General features: G+C 38.1%; 1 protein-coding gene and 1 long non-coding RNA gene across 2 annotated transcripts; both read left to right on the top strand.

The window, feature by feature from the left end:
* Positions 1-11,540: 11,540 nt before the first annotated feature.
* On the top strand, positions 11,541-15,464 carry LOC112740797 (uncharacterized membrane protein At1g16860). The gene is made up of 5 exons (XM_025789427.3): positions 11,541-11,931; positions 12,658-13,614; positions 13,872-14,027; positions 14,335-14,546; positions 14,870-15,464. Exons 2-5 carry the CDS (start codon positions 12,739-12,741, stop codon positions 15,060-15,062), a joined length of 1,437 nt encoding a protein of 478 aa, XP_025645212.1. The 5' UTR covers positions 11,541-11,931; positions 12,658-12,738; the 3' UTR covers positions 15,063-15,464.
* A 4,432-nt stretch (positions 15,465-19,896) lies between these two features.
* Positions 19,897-21,982, top strand: LOC112740796 (uncharacterized). Its single transcript, XR_011871587.1, has 2 exons — positions 19,897-20,735; positions 21,402-21,982. It is a non-coding gene; the product is annotated as an uncharacterized lncRNA (long non-coding RNA).
* The last annotated feature ends 1,580 nt before the right edge of the window (positions 21,983-23,562 follow it).

Raw genomic sequence — 23,562 nt, 5'->3', positions numbered from 1 at the left:
TCAAAATCTAGACTTATCAATCCCTCATGTTCAAACTTAATTGATACGGATATACACGTGAAAAAGTTTTTAAAATTGGACAAATTAGACTTAAGGATCGATATGTTCAAATTTTAAAAGCATCATAAACTTAAATGTATCAAGTCTTCAAGAATTTAAATGTCTGCTTATCAAAAAGTCAAGATTGATTTATTCATTTTTCATGTTTTTATTGGCAAGTGGGACATAAATGAAATTGAAGCACACAATACAGTGTGTGTTTGGATTACAGTTTGTAAACGGGAGTTTGTATAAAATTGATTTTGCAAACTTGATTTTGGTCAAAAGTAGGTTTGTGTTAAAGTGATTTATGTTTGGTAATTTTTGTATCAAAATGGATTATAGTAAAATAAATGTTGTTTGGCTTATACCATTCAAAATCACTTTTAAATAAAAAATTACTAAAATAGACATCAACTTAGATTTTTTTTATATTATCCTATTATTTTAATTTAGATATTTAAATAGATTTTATTAGTTTATTTTATAATAAAATTAATATTTACTTACTAAAATAAAAATAACATATAAAAATAGACAAAATATTTTTTTAAATAAAAATAAAAATTATATATTTTAGATTTATATATATATATATATATATATATATATATATATATATATAAGAATATTTAATCAAATATGTTACATTTTTTAAGTATTAAATGTTACTTTAGTATTTTTTTACATCGTACTCTTATTCTAGTACTCTCAATAATTTTATTCTTAATATTAATTTGAAATCCAACATTTATGATTTTATTATTATATATGATTAATTTTTTATTTAATATATCTTTTTTAATGGAATCATAATCTATATTATAAAAAATTACACTAAAATATAGTATAGGAGAATTACAATTATAAAAGATAGTACTGAAAATAATAAAAAAAAATTAAATATTTACTTTACAGTGATTGAAACAAATCTAAAAGTTCTTAATGATCTTTTTATATAATATATTTTTAGTATTTTTAGTACTCTTTTTTTAGTATGTTATAATTTTTTACTATTATTATTATTTACAGTTAATTTTTTTATTTAATTTACTTTACTTAATAGAATTAATAAATCATATTATAAAAAGATAATAACAAACATAATACACAAAAATCACGATTATAAAAGTGTATAATGTCAAACAAATAGTTAAAAAAAATAAAAAAAATAAATAATAGAAAATTAGAGCTCATATAAATAGAAATAACAAGAATTTTATAAATAATACAATAACATATACAAAGGATAAAGTTGGTAAAAAGTAAATAAAATGTTACTATCTATGGCTAAAAGCCCGTTAAGAAAACGCATAAGCTAAAAATAGTTGCTTCTTGTAAACGCTGGTTTTGGCAGCAGAATCACTTCTGCGTTCATAAGAAAAAAATTTGCCAAACCAAAAGTTGAAACTTTCAAGAAATTTAAACGTGCTTCTTCCCTTCCAACAGTTTCCCAAACACACCCACAATAGTATGACTACTCCGACAGTAAAAACAACTACACATACAGCAATTATATGTCTTTAGAGATACGCAAACTTTTTTTTTTTGAAACAAAGGAAGATCAACACATTAAAGTGGAGCAAATAAAAGAAAAAAGAAGACACATAACTAGCTACCAACAAATAAACCAACCCCTACTATCCCCAGTACTCTCATCCTCCCCCAGGATCACCACCACTCCATTCCGTGTAGCTCATCAACGTCCTTGTGTGTATGACCTCCAGGCTTGCTCTTGCATTCTTGAAGATTCGTGCATTCCGTTCCAACCAGATGTTCCAAATCACTGCAAAGAACACTGACATCCACATCTTCTTCCCCTGTTGTCTATTATGCATTCCATGCCAACTCTCAAACATTTCTTTAACAGTTCTGGGAATCACCCACTCCCTTCCTAGTAACCTCAGCCACTTGCACCACACCTGCCATGTTACCTCACACCTAAGGAATAAATGCTCAACAGATTCTAATTCCTTGGTACACAGTACACACATACTATCCCCCAGAATGTTGACTCCTAGTTTAGTCAGCCGCTCCTTGGTGTTAACTCTACCCACTAGCACAAACCACCCAAAGAGCTCAATTCTCGGAGGAACGAAACCTTTCCAAATGGAACTCGTGAAGCTATAACTCGTTATCTCAGCTGATAATGTCTCCGCTTGTATAGCCTGGATCACAGAACTAGTAGAGAAAATACCTTTATTTTCAAACTTCCACACCACATTGTCCTCCCTACCTGATGACAACCTCACTGGCCTTAACCTCTCATGCAGTTGATTGACAAGCTCCAGCTCCCATTGGAACAGTGCCCTCCTCCATTGAAAATTCCAAATCCAATCAAGCCCATCCCAAAAACCACACTCCCCGATGACAAGTCCTTGCTGACTGGAAATAGAGTAGAGTCTCGGATGACTTCCTTTCAGAGTACCACCTTGAACCCAGTTATCTTCCCAAAATCGAGTCTGCATACCATTGCCTACTTCCATTGCCAGTCCACTTACCACTTTATCACGAATCCGCGGTTCTTTTATATTCAGCTGACATATGTCCTTCCAAGGGCCACCCTTTACTGGTAAAGGCTGAGTTGCTAACATGACATCCGGGTTCAACTTATTACACGAACACACAATCTTCTTCCACAGCGGGCAATCCTCCTTTGAAAACCTCCACCACCACTTAAACAGAAGCGCTGTGTTTCTCAGCACTGCATCACCAACCCCCAATCCCCCAACCTTTTTTGGAGCCTGAACTATCTCCCACTTTACCATAGGTATACCATAGTTCCCGTTCTCCCTGCACCACATAAAGTTCCGTTGTAAAGCAATCAGCTTGTCCGCTACCGCCTTCGGCATCTTGTATAGACTAAGGTAGTAGATGGGGAGACTATTCAGCACCGATTTGATAAGGACCAGCTTACCTGATTTATTCAAAACCTTGGCTTTCCACAAACTCAGCTTCTGTTCCACCTTATCAATGATTGGTTTCCAAGTCTTCACCAAGCGCGGATTCGCACCTAGAGAAACTCCCAAGTATCTAACCGGTAGAGAAGCTTGTTGGCATCCCAGCAGTCCACATGCCTGATCAATCCATCCTTGCTTACAGTTCACCGATATCAGATTCGATTTATCAAAGTTAATGCTCAGCCCAGACATCAACTCAAAGCACCGTAACAGTCTCTTATAGTTTACAATTGTTTCAGTCTCCGGCGGGCAGAATAAAATAGTGTCATCTGCAAATTGTAGGTGTGACAGTTCAATAAGATCTCCCCCTACCAGCAGTGGAGCAATGCGGCCATTCCTCACAGCCTCCCCCAACATCCTATGCAACACATCTACAACTAATACGAATAGCAATGGAGAAAGTGGGTCCCCTTGTCTTAGTCCCCTCTCCATCTTGAATGGCTTGGAAGGTGCCCCGTTTACCAAGACTGCCATGGTGGCCGTAGTAACACACTCCTTCACCCAGCTCCTCCATTTTTGGCCGAAGCCCATTTTCTGTAGCACAATGTCAACAAAATCCCATCTCACTCTGTCATAGGCCTTCTGAAAATCCAGTTTGATAATGACTGCTGACTTTTTCCGAGTCTTCAGCCAATGAACCGTCTCGCAGGCTATGAGTGCACTATCATGAATTTTTCTTCCCTTTACAAATGCAGTCTGAGTCTCTCCAACCAGTCCCGACATCACAGATCGCATCCTGTGCACCAACACTTTCGAAATCACTTTGTACACACACCCCACCATACTAATCGGCCTAAAATCCTTCACCTCCTTTGCACCTTCAAACTTTGGAGCTAGTGTCACCCACGTTACATTGACATCCTTTGGCAATTTCGCACTTTGAAAGAACCCCATTACCGCAGCAGTGAATTCCGGCCCAATGTCATCCCAGCATTTCTTTATGAAGTTCATGTTAAACCCATCACTCCCTGGGGCCTTGGAAGATTCGCAGTCCCACACAGCCTCCTTAATTTCCTCATCCGTCGGCATCACTTCTAAAGCTTCAGCCTCATCCCTATGGATACACTTTACTAACCCATCTCTGATTCCAATCCTCGGAACATATTCCTGTCGATATAAATCCTTGTAGAACCCTCTAATCGCACCTTTTATTCTCGCCTGATTCCGCACAAGTCTTCCATGTAACATCAGAGCATCAATCCTGTTATTCCGTCTTCTGGCCGAAGCAATGTTATGAAAGTATCTGGTATTCCTATCCATGTTTGCAGCATGCTTAGACCGAGACATCTGTTTCCAGTGCATTTCCTTTCTAATATACCATTTTGAACAAAAGCTCACAAGCGCCTTCCTTCTAGCCTCCGTTGTACCATCATAAACTCCATCACTGACTGAATTGTCCAGCTTGGTGAGCTCCTCCTCAAACCTCATGAGTCTCTTATCCATGTCCCGGAAGTTATCCTTGTGCCATTGCCGCAGTTGTATTGCTAGAGCCCTCAGCTTGCACGGGAACTGCGTTTCTCCGAGGCTTCGCCACTCATCCTTCACCATTCTCAGAAATCCCTCATGCGTAAACCAGGCGTCTAAACTTCTGAATGGTCTAGGGGGCCCCGTTACTCTTGTTAGTTCCATGATCACTGGGCAGTGATCAGACAATCCCCTTGGGCCACCCTTAATCCTAATATCCGGAAACACCTCAGTCCATTCAACATTAACCATCACCCTATCAATCCGACTACAGGAACGCCCCCTAAACCATGTATACTTCCTATCAGTAAGAGGCAAATCTATCAACTGCATGTCTCGCACCCATTCCTTAAATTCCTCCGATGACGCCATCAAGCTAGTAGCTCCTTTACGATCCTCTACTTGTAAAATTTCATTAAAGTCTCCGAGAAAACAGAAAGGAATCTGACACAACCCCGCCACATAGCTCAATTCCTCCCACACCCTCCTCTTTGCCTCCCTCCCATGCGCCCCGTACACCAAACAGAAAGCACATCGGAAGTTGGTCTTTGTTAAAACGCCTTCAACACACAGCCACCTCTCACCTTTATACCTTTGATCTACTTGAAACACTCCTTCATCCCAAATTAATAGCAGACCCCCCGCCATTCCTGCAGATTCCACAAAATCCCAACCAGCAGTACTAGATCCCCAAAGCCTTGCGACCTCATATTTAGTAATCACTTCTTTTTTTGTTTCAAGCAATCCCAACATGTTCAAATTATATTTATTTTTCAAAGATTTCAGCATGCTTAATTTACCGTCCCCCCTCCACCCCCCTAATATTCCAACAGCTCACAATCATTTAAATAAAGATTTGCTCACCTTATTTTTATTTTTTGGTCGACTCCTTCTCGCCTTTTCCTTTTGCTTCGCCAGTTTTCTCTTAGCTGCTATTTCTTCATTTTGTGCTTGCAAAATCGCCATAATATCTTCTTCCTCATCGCATAAAACCGCTCCTGATTCCACAGCCAATGCCCAGGTTGCTTGATTCTCCTGGCGCTGCTCTTCCTGTGTCCCCTCGCCTTCTAAATGGCTAACTGTGCCCAGCCTAGCCCCTGCTCCTGCCCCCCGGGCATTGCCACAGGCAGCCACCTCCGGGACGTCCCTCACTGCGTTTCCCTGTGCTCCCGAGGTACCATCCTTCCCCATTAGGCAGCTCAATCCCGCTTGGGATCCCTCATCGTGCAAGCCGGCCTCACTTATCCCATCCTGCGCCCCTTGCTCCTGCCGGTGGACTGCCGCCCTGATTCCCGTCCCCTCCTGCGCAACCCTTCCCCCATCAAGCTCAACTCCCACCCCATCGATCGGTCCTCCGCCCCCCACCATCTCCTCTAGTTCCGGGTTCTTATCCACCGACGGATCCCCGAGTTTAAGCGGCAACCCTCTCGCCTCAGGATCCTTCTCCGCTGGTGAGCACCCCAGCCCTCGCAAACCTTCCATCGGCGCCGCTTCAAACAGCTCCCGTGGATCCCTCCGGATCCTCAGGCCGCCCGACCCGTCGTGGCCTCCAATGGAAAGAAAACCATACGCAGTTTCAGTTAGGAGGCCATCCTGGCCCAGCCCAACAACAGGCTCCTTCTCAATACTCATGTCCCTTACGGTCAGCCTCCCCCCTCCATTCTTAGTTGGTGTTGGGCCAATTGAATGCGAGCCCATACTGTTACAATACTTCAACCGTGTCCCAGCTTCCCCTCCCCATACTTGCGTGACTGTATTCTCCGACTCCCCCTCATGAACTATCTCACATCCCTTCAAACCCGCTACTTCACCGTCCTTGGTACTAGCTGAATCCGGTACAACCGTATCCTTTTTGAATTTCAAAAAGGCAACGTCCACATCATTCAATAACACATCAGAGATTACTATTCTGTCCTCACCGTGCTCAGCCTCCGTAGGCCTACCAGTAACCAGTTCCGCCGCCGGGTCCCAACTACCCTCCCCCTTCTTCATGGCCGTGCCAGCGGTGCCAGAAACTTCATTCTTCGCATAGACACTTCTGCTTCTCCCCATGCTGACCGCACCGCCCTCCTGTGGTTCTACCTCCTTCACAAAGATCTCAAACACCGTCTTCCCAACAACAATTTGCATCCATTCTCGGATTACATCGAATACCCCCGTCTCAACTTGAATCCTCCCTGCTTCAAACGATGCTCCTTCCCCCGTCATTACATCACACTGGACCACGTTGCCCCACTGCCCTCCTATTCTCTTGAACGTTTCCGGCGCCCATGCATGTAAAGGAATTCCGTAGCACTCCAGCCACGCTCGTCGAGTAATACACCGTTCCGATTCCTCCCAACACGAGATCCTATGGAATACTTGCAACAAATTATCCATCTTGAATGTAAACACTCCCTCCGCATGCTGCACAGTATCAAATATTACCAGCACTTTGCACGGCCCGATCTCCCTAACATCCACAATGTTGGGCAGATTTTTAGACACCACCGTCTTCACTGATCTGAGGTCCACTGGGTGTAACGTGTGCCCCACTAAACTCCTCGCCAACCATTCCATATTTGCTTCGACTACCGGCACATCAATTCTTTTCACAGGTCCATTCCCCTCTGTGGCATTCTTATGGTCTCGCACTGGCTGTTCCTTCATAGCTTTGGCCGCAGCCACCCCATTCCCCTGATAAGAATCCACTGCTTCACCGCCATTGGGACTTGTTATTTCCTTCCGCACTGTGCCACCCATCTAAAACTGTCTTCGATACTTAGCTTCCCCGACGGTAATTACCTTCCCCCGGAGATACGCAAACTTGCCTCTACTCATTCATTCATATACAAATTACACATACTACATATCTCATCCCTCTTATTTTCTTTCTTATGCCCATCAATAATTACATCAACCACTTACATACCCTGCTTCTCTTGTTGCATTGCAAGCAACTAGTATATTATTCTCTTGTTTATTTATTTGTTTATTTACATGGCTTGACCTGAGACTGAGATAAGCCAATACAAGTAGATTGTATTTGTACATATGTATTATATTCACCAAAATTGACTATTTGCTCCCACGTGTAATGTCGTCCAGATCATATATACTTACATTACAGTTGGTATTGAATGAAGGAAGTGGCAATAATATTATTCTTCTATATTTTAATATCACTAGAAGAATTGCTTCACTTCTCACTTCTCACTATACTCAAAAAAAGTCCCATGTGTGAGAGGTGTTTCTCTCCGCAATCTCTCTCTTCTGGGTTTCGCCCCATTTAATTTACATTGTTTTCAAATAATTATCAATATTAGTGTTTTTGTAATAAAGTTCCTAATAAAATCTCCAAAAAATGGTTATTGTTTTTCTTTTTTCATATTTTTAATATTTACCCAATACAAAATTTCTTAAAACTAACATAAAAATTCTGAGAAAATAACACAACTTTTTTTAAAAATGAATCAATAAAACGTTTCTTGGAAGATAACATAAAAACGATTAAGAAAAAACAGGACTTTAAAGTTTTAAAGAATTTAAGATTTAAGAAGTTTATAATTTAAGATTTAGGGTGGTCGATGATAGCAAGCGTGATAGGTGATGGTGGTGGATGAAATTATAATGGTGGGGAGAAGGAAAAGATGTGGAAAAAAATAAAAAATAATTTAAAAAATAGTTATTAATGAATGATTTTTTTTTTATATTTTATTGGATTTCTTAGTAGGTAGCCTAATATTTATTAGCTAAATTATTGACCGAATGGTATTAGTTTTCTAACATTGATGTTTTGTAATATTTTCTGTGAGGATTTATAAACTAAAGAGGCTTACATCTCTCTTTTTTTGTTTAAATTGTTTTAATAAAAAAAAATTACTCACCCTCAATCTTTAGTTTAATATAGAAAATATAAAACTTCTGTATTAAATCTAAATCCAATATATTTTAGTTAAGTAACGTTTGATATCTTTTATGCAAAAGAAAAATCCTTATTTTCTAGCTGTATAAAAAGAAAAAAAAAAACATATAAATATACATCATAAACGTGGATTTTTTTTATTTAAATTAAAAAAATAATATTTACCGATTTAAATAAACGTATAAGTATTTACCAAATTACATTTGGAGTCATATCTCGGATACAGTGGGAGAAACCGAAAAACACGCGTATCTTAGATGCAGTAACCTTGATTTGTGATACGGGACGCGCTAGTCATATTTCGGGTGCACCCGAGATATGAACAAAAGAGCATTTCGAATACATTGCATCTGAGATATGCTCATATTTTGACATGGGACACTGCATCTGAGATATAGTCAAAATCTGATGTCATAAATATATTGTATGCTTTTTTGATGAAAATATTGTAATGTTATAGATGAAAAATGGTCCCATAACAATCGAAGGTAACTAGTTATATAGAAATTATGTTTCATTACACATTAAACACATTTAATAACAATCAGTACATCAAAGTGACAAAATTGGAACAAAAAGACCTAAACCCTAAACTACATGTGTCGTCATGGATCCGAGTGGGGCGCATTGGGACACCCACGTCTGGTGTGGCCCTCTCCGTGGCAGAACCTACATCTTTTCTCCGCACGCTCAATGGCATCTATCTCATTCCGAATCCGAGTGGATACCGGCCTACCCGATGCCTTCCTCCTCATGGCTGGGTCGGGCTTCAGACGTGCACCGTAGAGGCCACATCTTTTCATCTGGTATCGGCAGAAACTCCTTCTCGTATACCTTGAATACAAAGGTCATCGTATACACAGGATCCACAAATGACCCCACTCAATACTCGCAGCTGCACATGCCGCCAGGGCGTGTCGACATGGGTAATGCAATGATTGAAACAAGCCACAATCACATGTACGCTTGGAAAGAACCCGATATGATGTCTGTGACCAACCATCTACTGGCTCCATCTCTTCCACGCTAAAAATGGATGCCCTACGATAACAATGGGTGACTCGCAACATCGACAAACTCTCTCTATTCTTATCTATAGCTGCCAACAGCCGCTGCGAGTGGATCTGTCCACCCTATAACTGAGCATGTGCTTCGTGTCCTCTACGCACGAACTCATCCTCTGACACTGTATCACTCGACGACTCAGACCCGGCAACATAGGTGGAATCACCCTCACTGTCGGAATCATCGGCACTATCATGAGGCTGTGCATAGTGGATTGGTGTCGCCTCGAGTGGCACGACTTCAGGACTCGGAGGAGACAGCCCATCCCCAGCAACTACATCTCGGACCACAGCATACAACTCCATCACATGCTGGGGCATCAGTCGTGCATGTACGTCGAACATGACCCTCACATGCTGATCCCCACCTATCTAGAATAACCGGTTCGTAAATCCGCCGTTCGGAAGCGTATATAGAAATTTATATGCAATCCTCCCAACGTCCTTTGTTCCTACTCCTCCCATATTACGCAACATGATCGTCTTTAGGGCATCCAGGGTATCAACCTGGTAAGTGCGCAGCATCACAGTATTGTCAGACTCAAATATCACTCCATTACCGTGTCTGACTATCCCATTCGGATAAACCACCACAAAAAAATATTGATTGTTCTCCATCAGAGCAAAATTGAAAAAAGACAAAGAAAAGAATGGTTTGTGAATTGTGTGAGGAGAGATATTGGGATGGTTTTTATAAATAGACTTATTGTACAACATATCTTGGGTGCTCAGACCCTAATTATAATCTTGACTATATCTCGGATGCAGTGTCCCTGTTTTGCTTCCTTACACGTATCTTGGACGTAGTGCCCCATGTCAGAATATAAGCATATCTCGGGACCAGCGAGTCCTGTTACACATAACGGGGTCATTGCATCCGAGATACATTTGATTTTCGGTTTTCTCCATTGCATCCAAGATATGACTCTAAATATATTTTAGTAAATAGTAAATACTTATACATTTATTTAAATCGATAAATATTATATTTTTTTAATTTAAATAAAAAAACCCATAAACGTACATCACATGAGTAATTAAACGACTTGGAATAGCCAAAAATGCATATTGCTCTAGCAAATATGAAATAAATATGCGAAGTAAATCTATATATCAAAAAGAGAAAAGATGTAAAGTAAATCAAACATGGAAGTGTACCCCATGCATATTGCATTATTGGAAGCACATTACGCTGGGAAAATTGATTTGTTTGTGGGTTAACCGGTTAACATCATCTCTTCATTTTTCCATTTAAAGTTGCCCTTTCGGTTATATGAGAATGGAACTATGAGCGGATTTACTTGCTATTTTAAAATCGTTAGCTACAACTACACTATTCCTTATTAATTATCTCTTTCTCTATTTTAACAAAGTAAAACATAAAAATCCTTTCTTTTCCTTCTAACTTTTGAAAAAATTTGAATTAGGATACTTCTAATTATAAAATCTCCCTTTTCAATTAAAAAAAAAAAAGCTATTTCTAATTTGTTAACTATTCTTACAATATTTTGTAATCAGACAATTTTAATAAAAAAAACGTGACGAGTTCTACGAAAGTTTAGCGCATTTGTGACTAAATTTTAGTATAATCTGGTGCGTTAAACTCCTATATTTCAGAGAATTATGTTAATTTGTATAGATTGATACAGAAGATTGTGCGTGCTATAATATAAAAATAGTTAGTGTTAAACTAATGGTTGTGATAGACGTAGAAGCTTCTGTTTTTGCTTCTGTTCAAAATCGTAAGCAAATTAAAACAATGCAAAGAAACTATGACTCTATGAGTATCATTTTAGCTGTTTGAAGCTAGTGAAACCAAAAAATAAAAATACTAGTTTTGAAGGATGAAATTATTGGTTGAGAATTGAGATGGTTATTATTTAGAGCAATACTAGAGCACCAACAACTTTTGTGATTGGTAGCTATCCAATAGTCATCAATAATGATTTAATGGTGTGAGATTAGTGTGAAATTTCATCTAATGATTCACTTTTTTCTGTTGGTTACATGCGACTAAAATTCAATAAAATTGCTGGCCCTAGACTTTTCCTATTATTTATTAATGTATGAAAAGAAAAAGAAGTTGGTTGGTTGTGTCTTGTGTTGTGTGTATGTGTTTGGTTGAGTAAATATTTATTTAATAATAATGAAACATGGAAAGTAAATAAATAAATAATAAAAGGAAATTATATTATGTTGCTTGGTTTGGTGGTTTTTGCGGGACGAGACAACCTACCAGTTGTTGCGGCTGTTTCAAGAGAGAGAGAGAGAGACTGTATTCACTCAACACTTTTAAGTTTTAACCTCCCTTTGTGTTTTTGATATTTGATTTAATTTAATTAGTGAGCTGAGTTAAGTTGTTGGTTTGCCATTGCCAATGCCTGCTGCTTAGAGAGAGAAACACAGAGAGATAGAGAGAGAGAGAGATATGGCGACTCCAGTGAAGAAGATGGGATCTCATCTTCGCTGATTCTTGTTCTTGTGCAATCTTACTCTTTAGGTAAGCCAGCTGCTACAAATCGTATAGATCTTATTCGAATGAGGCTTATCCATTTCGCCATTCCTTCCCAGATCCAGAGATCCACATTCCCCTTTTCTTCAGATCCACTAACATTACCCTTTAATTCTCTTCAAATATTTTCTTTATTTTATTTAAGCCATCATTTTTTAGTTATTTTTTCTTCCTTTGCATATAGATTGCTTTGAATTGAAATATTTTAATTTGAGCTGATGAACAAGTTTCTACATTCGTTTTTCCTTATTTATTTGGACGGATTAGACAGAACCTAGAAGTGAGCTTCGATGAGTGGATTTTATTTGATTGCTCATATATATAGAGTTATCGCGTGTTCTATTGTGTAGGTTTAACTCCTGGGATTCAAGCAAACGACTTCAATCTTGTTTTTCCTGTTTCCTTGACTCATTTTGTCTTCAGTAATTCTTCTTAGTAATCGTTTTAGCAAACTCTATTATTACATCGAAATTAAATAACTTTCGAAAATGGAACTAATACGGCCAACTTGTACTAGTATACCCAGCATTGTGATTCTACTGCCTTTTATTCCGAGTTTTAATTCTGGTTTCTGAAACTGAATATGACAATTATCATTTTAGGAAAAATATGGCTTATTTCATAGGTTTTGGGAACACCTGAAGAATAATAGGATACTTTGAAGTCTGGAATTATTGCTAAGGATCACTTTTGATTGTCTTGACTGTTTTGCAGTATTACTTTAAACATCCTATCAGCATAACGGTTCGGTTCTTTAGATAGTTGCCTCTTTTGGGCTGCTTTTAAGAGAGATCGATGGGTTCCAGATTCCCATCTCATCAGCTCAGCAATGGCTTATATGTATCGGGCCGGCCTGAGCAGCCGAAAGAAAGGACTCCAACGATGAGCTCAGTTGCCATGCCTTATACTGGTGGTGACATCAAGAAGTCCGGAGAATTGGGGAAAATGTTTGATATCCCCATGGATGGTTCTAAATCTCGAAAATCCGGTCCGCTAAATAGTGCTCCTTCAAGAACTGGATCATTTGGAGGTGCCGCTTCACATTCTGGACCTATCATGCAAAATGCAGCAGCTCGTTCTGCTTATGTTACATCAGGCAACTTATCTGCTGGAGGCATGTCTGCTTCAGCATCAATGAAGAAGACCAATTCTGGTCCACTGAACAAACATGGGGAACCGGTTAAGAAGTCATCTGGCCCTCAATCTGGTGGAGTTACACGCCAAAACTCTGGTCCAATTCCACCTGTTCTTCCTACAACTGGTCTAATTACATCTGGTCCACTGAATTCATCTGGGGCTCCAAGGAAGGTGTCTGGTCCATTAGAGTCTACAGGATCTATGAAGTCACATACTTCCTCTATAGCTCACAATCCAGCTGTGACCACTCTCAGCCTTGATGATGAGTATTCTTTCAGGAGGAACTTCCCCAAGCCGATATTGTGGTCTGTGATTCTGATTTTTGTCATGGGATTCATAGCCGGAGGTTTCATTCTTGGAGCTGTTCACAATGCCATTCTCCTCATTGTTGTAGTTGTTCTTTTTGCTGCTGTCGCTGCATTGTTTACTTGGAACAGTTGTTGCGGGAGGAAAGCCATTGTTGGTTTCATTTCTCGCTATCCAGATGCAGAGCTTAGAACTGCCAAGAATGGGCAATTTGTGAAGGTCTCCGGGGTATGTATTACAGTATTTAAATATGCATATATAATACAATTAATGCAGCATATATATAGACTCGAGAAAACAGGCACGCATACACACACACATTAAGCGCATGTTCTAATATCCATTTCTTCATTTCCCATTGGGGTTGCCTGATAAGTGATATACATGTAAAGAATATCGAGAAATCTATCTTTCCGGTTCTTGTTTATGTTGTTAAATGTGCATTACTGACGGAATAGACCAATGATATATTGAGCCTTTTGAAGGTGGTTACTTGCGGTAATGTGCCACTGGAGTCTTCTTTCCAAAAAGTTCCCAGATGTGTATATACATCTACAAGTTTATATGAATATCGAGGATGGGATTCAAAAGCGGCTAATCCAAAACATCGCCGTTTTACATGGGGACTCAGATCGGCAGAGGTAATTGTCTTTATTTTGGTGTGTGTAACATTTTCTTCAGATTGCTAAATTCTAAGTTTGATAACTATTGAGCACTTATTGATGTGCATTGGCCATGGAAGTGAATTAGATACTATGCTTTCTGACAGAAAATACTTTGCCTGTGAACAGTTTTATAATGTCTTCTGTTTCCTTATAATCTTCAGTGAAGATCTTTGGTTCATTATACATATTAAATGGTTATTTCTTTTCAACTTTTTTCCCATCTAATATTCAATGATTGTGATAAAGCCATTAATATTATTACCTTGCCTTTTATTCAATGCAGAGGCATGTGGTGGACTTTTACATATCTGATTTCCAATCTGGATTGAGAGCTTTGGTTAAAACAGGCTATGGTGCTAGGGTGACGCCTTATGTCGATGATTCTATTGTAATTGATGTCAATCCAGCCAATAAAGACATGTCCCCTGAGTTTCTTCGATGGTTAGGGGAGAGAAAGCTTTCTAGTGATGATCGTATAATGCAGTTAAAAGAAGGGTAATGTACTTTATCTTATTGAAGAGTTGATATTTTCCGGGTAAAATTGGTGTAAAATGAAACACTTAATCCTGCTGCATTTGTTGTTGAGAATGGAAGCTAGGCATTCTTTTTTCTAGTGATACCATTAATTGTTGCTAGTAATGCCGTGAGTTGGCCAATAATCATCTGATTTTGAAAATACCATTCATGTTAAGCATTATATGCTCATGATAATAATCATTGTATGGCAGCAAAACGCATTAAGATGTTGAAGCTGGGATATCCCGAGATGGGGATGGATTTTCATTTTCTGATGAAACTGTCATTGATCTTTTTTACAGGTACATCAAAGAAGGTAGCACAGTTAGTGTAATGGGCGTAGTTCAAAGAAACGACAATGTGCTTATGATTGTGCCACCGCCTGAGCCTTTGACGACCGGGTGCCAATGGGCGAAATGTATATTTCCGGCAAGCCTTGAGGGTATTGTTTTGAGATGTGAAGATACCTCCAAGATTGATGTTATTCCAGTGTAGTTATGTCTATCTTATCCTCTCCAGTAACCTTATAGGTATTCTTCTCTAAAGAAAACATTTCTTCCCATGTCAGGAAATTGAAGGTGGTGGTGGTGATTGATGTTGTTTGTATTTTTGTAAGCAGTGTTGTTGGTTAAGTGTGATGATCTTTTACCCCTTTTGATCCACCCGCAAAACTTTTCTTTAGTTTGCTGTATAGCTAATGGAAAATTCTTATTCGTTTATTTTTCCTTAAGGGATTCTATACCCTTTTAATGGATGTTGCTTTATATAGTGAGAGGTTGTATTCAGATGGACTTTGCTGTCTTAAACATTGAAGGCTCTATTTGTCAAGTAGGTAGGTGATGAACTGAATGATGAAAGAATGAGTATAACCAACCGGCTTTATTTTCCGCCACCCAATGCTAGCTATCCTTTGTATTTTGCAATTTTGTTTTTGTTCTTTTTCCAAACGAGTTTATCAGGACAGATGTCAGAGAAGTCATTGTCTCATTGAAAAAAAATCTATGGTTTTGCTATCTATCCTTTGTATTTTTCTTTTCAAATGAATTTGTTAGAATGAAGTCTGTCACGGAAAATTTTAGAAGGTTAGATTTAACAGTGTTTGAATAGTTTTCTGGAGTGTTTGAGAATACTCTAGATGGTTCCGGAACGTTCTAGAATGTCCTAGAAGGTCCCGGAATACCCTAGAAGGTTCTAGAAGACTCTGGAAGGTCATAGAGTATTCTAGAAGAGTGTAGATGTATATAGAAGTATAAAGAGTGATATGGAATAATCTAGAAACATTTAGAGAGTTGTGGTAGGATAGATATTTGTAAAGAAGGTTCTGGATGATTAATCTGGACCGTTGATTAGATTTAATCCTAACCATCCATTGAGGAGGTGGATGGCTATAAATAGGGATGAGAGTTAGAGTTTGGGTGTGAATCATTTGTAACCAACACTTGAGTAATAAAGTGTTCTTTCCACCAAAGCTTCCTTTCTCTTGTGTTCTCTTGTGTTCTTAGCTTTCTTGCTAAGTATTGAGGGTTAGGCTGACTTGGTCTTAGCTCAAGAGGTTGAGTAAGTCCGAGTGCCGGCACGGTAGCGTTGGAGTGTGTCCAAGGCCGTGACAATTTGGTATCCGAGCAAGGTTCGAGAGGGAGCACAAGTCGCTTGTGGGAATGGCTTCTAGTATCACCATGGAGCATGTTGAGTCTCAAAGGGGAAGGGATACTATTCTTTCTCAATGGGGAGGCAAGAAGGTCCGTTCTTCAAGTGAGCCTAGAGGTAAGGACTCTAACTTCTTAGAAGAAAGAGTTTCTATGTTGGAAAATGTTCTATCCTCTATGGATGAGCGCTTCCAAAGGATAGAACATGACAAGGAGACCCTCGAGGCTCACGTATTAGGAGAACTAGATGCTTTCAAAGAAAGCATGCTCCAAATTGAAGAGAAGCTTGAGAATTCCTTAAAGCTATTTGAGGAAGTTCGAGTTTAGTTCGAGGAGGCGAAATCTCGACCAACCATTATAAGGGAGACGACAAAGATTGATCTCCCCAAGCCAAAGGAGTTCAAGGGCGTAAGGGACGCTCGCGAGGTGGAGAACTTCCTATGGCAAATGGAGAGGTACTTCGAAGGCCAAGGGGTGGTCGAAGAAGCAATAAAGGTACGCACTGCAGCTCTCTACCTTTCTGATAATGCTACTTTGTGGTGGAGAAGAAAGTGCGTAGATATGGAAAAGGGTACTTGCAACATAGCCACATGGGAAGATTTCAAAAGGGAATTGAAAAGACAATTCTTCCCTGAGAATGTGGTTTATGAAGCAAGGAAGAAGTTAAGGGAGTTGAAGCACAAGAGTACGGTTAGCGACTACGTAAAGGACTTTACTACTCTTACGCTTCAAATCCCCAACTTAGCATCAGAGGATGCATTGTTCTTCTTCATTGATGGACTCCAACCTTGGGCAAAGCAAGAACTACAAAGAAGGAATGTTAAGGATGTCGATGAGGCCATCGTGGTGGCCGAATCACTCACTGAGTATCATAGGGGAGACTCTAAACCCAAGTCTTCCTCCAAGCCTAGTTCTGCTAAAGGTGGGGGAGACAAGGGGAAGAGCTTCTCAACCAAGAAGGAAGGAAAATACTCTTCAAAGAAAGAGTACGAAGAAAAGAAGAAGGCTTTCGTGCCCAAAGGAGGATGCTTCGTGTGCAAGGGACCGCACCAAATGAAGGATTGTCCCAAGCTAGGGACTTTGGCATCTATCGCTGAGGAACGAGAAGCTCAAACTCAAGTAACTGAGTGTGTTGGATCTATCCAACACATAAATGCTGTGAAGACCAAAGAGGCAAGTACTGCAGAAAAGAAAGGCTTGATGTATGTCAAAGCCTTTATCAATGAAAAACCTGTCATGGCTATGATCGACACTGGTGCTACACACAACTTCATCACGCCTGATGAAGCAAGGAGGCTTGGGTTGAAGATCACCAAAAAGAATGGCTGGTTCAAACCCGTGAATACCAAGGGTGAACCCCTTAAGGGAGTAGCAAAAGGGGTTGAGATGACTCTTGGTTCTTGGAAGGGCCTTGTGGATTTCTCAGTAGCACCCATGGACGATTTTAAAATAGTCATCGGGCTCGATTTGCAAAGGAAGGCAAATATAATACCTATGCCATACTACAATATAGTATGCGTCATGGAGAAAGGGTCTCCATGCATGGTCCCTACAATCTCAAAGGCTGGAGGAATTCCGATGCTCTCGACCATGCAACTCAAGAAAGGTTTCAAGAAGGAGGAGATGATGTCTTTGGCTTTACTACAAGAGGAGTCAACAGCCAAAGGAGAAGATGTTCCCCCTAAAATCAAAGAAGTCCTTGAAGAAAATAAGGATGTGATACCTCTCGAGTTGTCAAAGCAGTTACCACCTAGAAGAAAGAGGGATGACAACATTGAATTGGAGTTAGGAGCGAAACCGCCTATCTCAAAACCATACAGGATGTCGGCCATTTCTATGGTTGAAGGAGATATTGTGCATACCATCAAGGAAGGGTTGCATCACGACCCACTAGCCAAGAAGTTGGTGGAGTTGGCTAGAGAAGGTAAGACCAAAAGATTTTGGTTAGAAAACGACATTCTCTACACAAAAGGGAGAAGACTATACGTCCCTAAATGGGAAAATCTAAGAAGAAAATTAGTGAGAGAATGCCACGACACCAAGTGGGCTGGTCACCAAGGTCAGCGAAGGACCTTGGCACTCATTGAATCTTCTTATTATTGGCCCCAAATGAGAGATGAAGTGGAGAGCTATGTGAAGACTTGTCTTGTGTGCCAACAAGATAAGATTGAAAATAAGACACCAAGTGGGTTGTTGGAACCTCTGCCTCCTTCGGAGCGACCGTGGGAAAGTGTCTCTCTAGATTTCATCTCTGCCTTACCAAAGTCCGAGGGGTTTGGATCTATTCTCGTGGTAGTGGATCGATTTTCGAAGTATGCTACCTTTATACCTACCCCTACTGACTGCACTGCAGAGGAAGCAGCACGACTATTCTTCAAGAATGTGGTGAAGTACTGGGGATTGCCTAAGAGCATCATTAGTGATCGAGATCCACGCTTCACAGGACGACTATGGACAGAGTTGTTCAAACTCCTTGGGTCGGAGCTTCATTTCTCAACAAGCTTCCATCCTCAAACCGATGGGCAGACTGAGAGAGTGAATGCCTTACTCGAGTGTTACTTAAGGCATTTTGTGAGCGCTAATCAGAAGGATTGGACAAAACTCCTCGACATTGTTCAGTTCTCATACAATTTGCAAAGGAGTGAGTCTACAGGGAAGAGTCCGTTCGAGATTGTGACTGGACAACAGCCGCTTACGCCTCACTCTCTTTCTTCCTCTTACTCAGAGAAGAGCCCTGGAGCTTATCATATGATTAAGTCATGGGAAGAACAAGTAGATGTCACTCGTTCTTACCTCGACAAAGCTGCCAAGAGGATGAAGAAATGGGCAGATAAGAAGAGGAGGCATGCAAGTTATCAAGTGGGAGACAAGGTAATGATCAAACTTCTTCCACAACAATTCAAAGCCTTTCGCAAGGTTCATAAGGGTTTAATCCGCAAATACGAAGGACCATTTGAGATCATTGGACGTGTTGGGGAGGTTGCTTATAAAGTACAACTCCCTCCCTCTATGAAGATCCACCCGGTCTTCCATGTGAGTATGCTTAAACCATATCATGAGGACCAAGACGAACCGAGTAGAGGCAACTCGAGTCGTGCTCCGCCTGTGGTGATTAGATCTTTTGACAAAGAAATCGAAGAGATCCTAGCTAATCGCATCGTGCGACGAAGAGGAGTACCACCAAGTATCCAATACTTGATCAAGTGGAAAGGGCTCCCGATAACTGAAGCTAGCTGGGAAACTCGCGAAGATCTGTGGCAATTTCAAGAACACCTAGAGCGCTATCATGAACAGAACGCGACGAGGACGTCTGCGCATTAGGTGGGGGAGAATGTCACGGAAAATTTTAGAAGGTTAGATTTAACAGTGTTTGAATAGTTTTCTGGAGTGTTTGAGAATACTCTAGATGGTTCCGGAACGTTCTAGAATGTCCTAGAAGGTCCCGGAATACCCTAGAAGGTTCTAGAAGACTCTGGAAGGTCATAGAGTATTCTAGAAGAGTGTAGATGTATATAGAAGTATAAAGAGTGATATGGAATAATCTAGAAACATTTAGAGAGTTGTGGTAGGATAGATATTTGTAAAGAAGGTTCTGGATGATTAATCTGGACCGTTGATTAGATTTAATCCTAACCATCCATTGAGGAGGTGGATGGCTATAAATAGGGATGAGAGTTAGAGTTTGGGTGTGAATCATTTGTAACCAACACTTGAGTAATAAAGTGTTCTTTCCACCAAAGCTTCCTTTCTCTTGTGTTCTTAGCTTTCTTGCTAAGTATTGAGGGTTAGGCTGACTTGGTCTTAGCTCAAGAGGTTGAGTAAGTCCGAGTGCCGGCACGGTAGCGTTGGAGTGTGTCCAAGGCCGTGACAAGTCGCTGAAAATGTATATGGTGAATTTTATCCAATTCTTTTTAAAATAATATGTAATTTATTTTATATGACATGTTAATTTTTAATTAGATAATTAATTAAATTATTATTCCACTAAAATTAACACATCATAGATAATAAACTATATATTATTTTAGAAAAAATCAGATAAATATAACATGTTGGTGCATAATGAAGTGTACACTATTAATATAAAGAAGAGTGAAACGTGTTGGTGCATAGAAGCGTCAACAACGCGGAAAAGCCACGTTTAGGCACCGAACGGCGTCGTGTTGGTGCAAATCACAAACGTGTCAAGGAAAGGAAGTAAGTACGTGAAGCACTTACTTTCTGTTTTACTAAATTTAAATGGCAATGGCCTTTAATTTCTGTTTGCAGCGAATTGGATCACTATGGATATTAAAATTAAAGTGCGGTTAGTGTGCATCTTGGTATTTTTGTGCTCTACTTGTTTGGCCAATAACGAAGAGCATAATAAGAAGCAAAAACAATGTTTGTGGAAGTGGCAGAGACCTAGAGACGCCTACAATATCTATTCTGCATTCTTCACTACAAGCGTTACCCAGTATTGGGGCTTCTTCAAGGCCCTTGCTAACGATGCATATACGCGTTTATTTCCTCCCAACATTGAGTAAGTAACATTTTCTTCATTTATTTCAAAGTATCAGCCACATATTTTATTTTAACAAAGGTTAGGATGGGATATTGTATAGCTGGTTCTCTTCACATTAGATTATCAATCAACTAGCTACACTAGACACCTAACCAACTTGGGTTGGTCGAGTGGTCAGTTCACTCGTCCGCTTAAGCAAGTGTCGGGGTTTGAATTCTGCATTGTACATACAGCAATTTATTGACCAGTGACAGACTCTTAAATGGAGCTCAGATCTGCGACGGATTAGTCCTTAGGGATACCATGAGAAACCAAAAAAAAAAAAGCTACACTAGAGGCCTAGAGGAGAAATGAAATAAGAGAAAGTCTAGGGCAAATATTATTATTAAAATTTGTTCAGTATTTAATTAGTAAAAAATATATAATTTTACATCATTAAATTTAATTTTATATTATTAAAAATATTAATAATAATTAATTAATGACTATAAATTATAAAATTTGTTCGTCTTCTAACATTTTTTTTAAAAATAATACTCCTCTTAAAATAATATTATTTTGTAACGTCCTGCATGTTTCTTTGTTGCTCTCATGTATGCGTAATTATTAAGAATATTTATTGTGGACTAATGATGTGATGTATGGAAAGTGATGATGATGATGGATTGATGAAAAAAAATACAGTTTTAGAAGCGGAGGAGGAGTGGGAGATAAGGAGGGAGAGGGAGCAGGTGAGAAGGTGAAAGAAGCGGTGGCAAAGAGCTTAGGAAGCAGCAAAGACGCAGTGGAAGATGCTGCCAAGTCAGCTGCAGAAAAGGTCAAGAGTACCTTCTCCGCTTTAGATACTGATGATCAAGATCATAAAAGGAACGAGCTCTGATTCTTCTTCGACGAAAATTATTCATGCACAATATTAATGTAACGGCAGTGTGCTGGAAGATTCCTTTTGGAAACATAAAAAAGAAAACCGGCTCCTCATTAGTCACTAGCGATCATGGAATGGAGGCAAAGCACAAATAATAGTCAAACAGAATATTAGAAAGAGCTCCACCTTCATGTCTATTTTTGTCATTTCACTTTCACGTCCATCCCAGATAAGTGTGTATAAGTGTATTGTGCTGTGGTCTCGTGGACCACTGAACCCTCTCACACGTGATCTGTAGTTCTGTACTCTGTAGTTTCACCCCTCTTTTTCTGTGGCCCAAGATGTGATCTGTAGATATTAATATAATATTATAAATAAAAATATTATTTGTAAATTAAAATTAACTATTAAAATTAATTACTAATATTTAAATTTTGATTAACTGATGTGAATTAATTTAGTTTTAATATATATTTATATTTTAATATAAAATTTATTTTCTATGTTTTAAAGATATATGTTAAGTATATTACAAAAAAATGTTTTAATATTATTTATTATTATTATGTATTAAAAATATAAAAAATTTTATTTTTTAATAAATAATTTTAAAATATTTTTTATGATATGTTTAGTTTATGTTTTCAGAATATATGATAGTAAAATTTTTTAATATATATTTTAAATTGATAATTAATTTTAATAATTAATTTTTGTGTATATATAACATAGTCATATAATAAAATTTTTTAATATATATTTTAAATTAATAATTAATTTTAATAATTAATTTTTGTGTATACGTAACATAGTCGTATTATAAAATATATAGTTCAGATTTGGGTACTTGGGGGTTCTCAAAGGATCTTCTCTAAATCTCTCCAATTTTTTTTATATTTCCCGTTAACAAAATTTGTTTTCTCAATCACTAGGTGATTAACATTTTTTATATTTAAATAAATATTAGTTAATTTAAGGGCACCCTTAATTTAAAGTATAAAATATGCAATAATATAAATGCTTATGTCATTTTTTTTGGTTTTATATTTTATCACGTGAAAGTAACTATCTTGTATTCAATATATAATATGAAATATATAGAATTTAGACTCAAATTAGTAAGGTGTATAGTTATTTTAAATTGTTAGCAAATGAAATTTAAATATTTGAATAATCATTAAAAGGTAAACAGAAGAATATGAGAAATTTGGTTGCACTATTGATTTATTTGAGTGATCAAAATTGACATTTGCACATAAAATAATATTTGTATATAAATATATATTATTTAATTTATTTTTAATATAAATTTTATATAAATAATTGATTGATTTTTCGTCAATAAAATGGGTTTAGTCAATAAAATGTATTAGAAATTAAATTTTATATTTTTTATGAAAGCTTTTTGAATTAATAATTTGAATATTTACTTTAGTTGATATGCTAGGTAAATTGAAATAAAATAAAAGAGTATTCACCTATTTTAGTCTTAAAAAAGTTTGAATTAGACATTTTAATCTCTAACTAAAATTAATTATTCGATTGATTTTTAATAATTAATTTCGTCAGTCACTTAGATTTTTTACTCTGTCAATTCTAACCGACGATAAAATGGTCTCTAAAAACAGGGATAAAATAGTCCTTGACTTCCTCTATTTAAAAATAACACCATTCTCCCTCAATTTCCATCATATCTCGTATAACTCTAATATTAACAATGTAATACTGCAATTTCAAATTATACAATGCACACTCTGAAATTTTAATATTCAGAAGAAAAAAATTTCTCAACTTATTTTTAATCAATTTATACTCAAAAGCTAATGACTATATCTTTTAACTATTTGTCGTCTTTGATAGATTTCATGAATCTAGACCGTAAGTTCAATTTTTAAGACCCGATTTGTTAAGATCTGAGTAATTAATTTTAATTAGAGATTAGAATGTCTGATCTAAAATTTGTTGAGACCAAAATGAATA

Source organism: Arachis hypogaea, chromosome 14 (assembly GCF_003086295.3).
Source record: "Arachis hypogaea cultivar Tifrunner chromosome 14, arahy.Tifrunner.gnm2.J5K5, whole genome shotgun sequence".
In the NCBI taxonomy this organism is placed as follows: Eukaryota; Viridiplantae; Streptophyta; class Magnoliopsida; order Fabales; family Fabaceae; genus Arachis; species Arachis hypogaea.
Note: the sequence above shows the minus strand (reverse complement) of the source record. Positions and strands in the feature narration are given on the sequence as shown.

Bases quoted from the DNA above. Each gene is read 5' to 3' on its own strand.
- LOC112740797 (XM_025789427.3), top strand. From the start codon at position 12,739: ATGGGTTCCAGATTCCCATCTCATCAGCTCAGCAATGGCTTATATGTA. The intron at 13,615-13,871 runs GTATGTATTACA...AGCCTTTTGAAG, and splicing joins AATTTGTGAAGGTCTCCGGG to GTGGTTACTTGCGGTAATGT. The intron at 14,028-14,334 runs GTAATTGTCTTT...TATTCAATGCAG, and splicing joins GGGGACTCAGATCGGCAGAG to AGGCATGTGGTGGACTTTTA.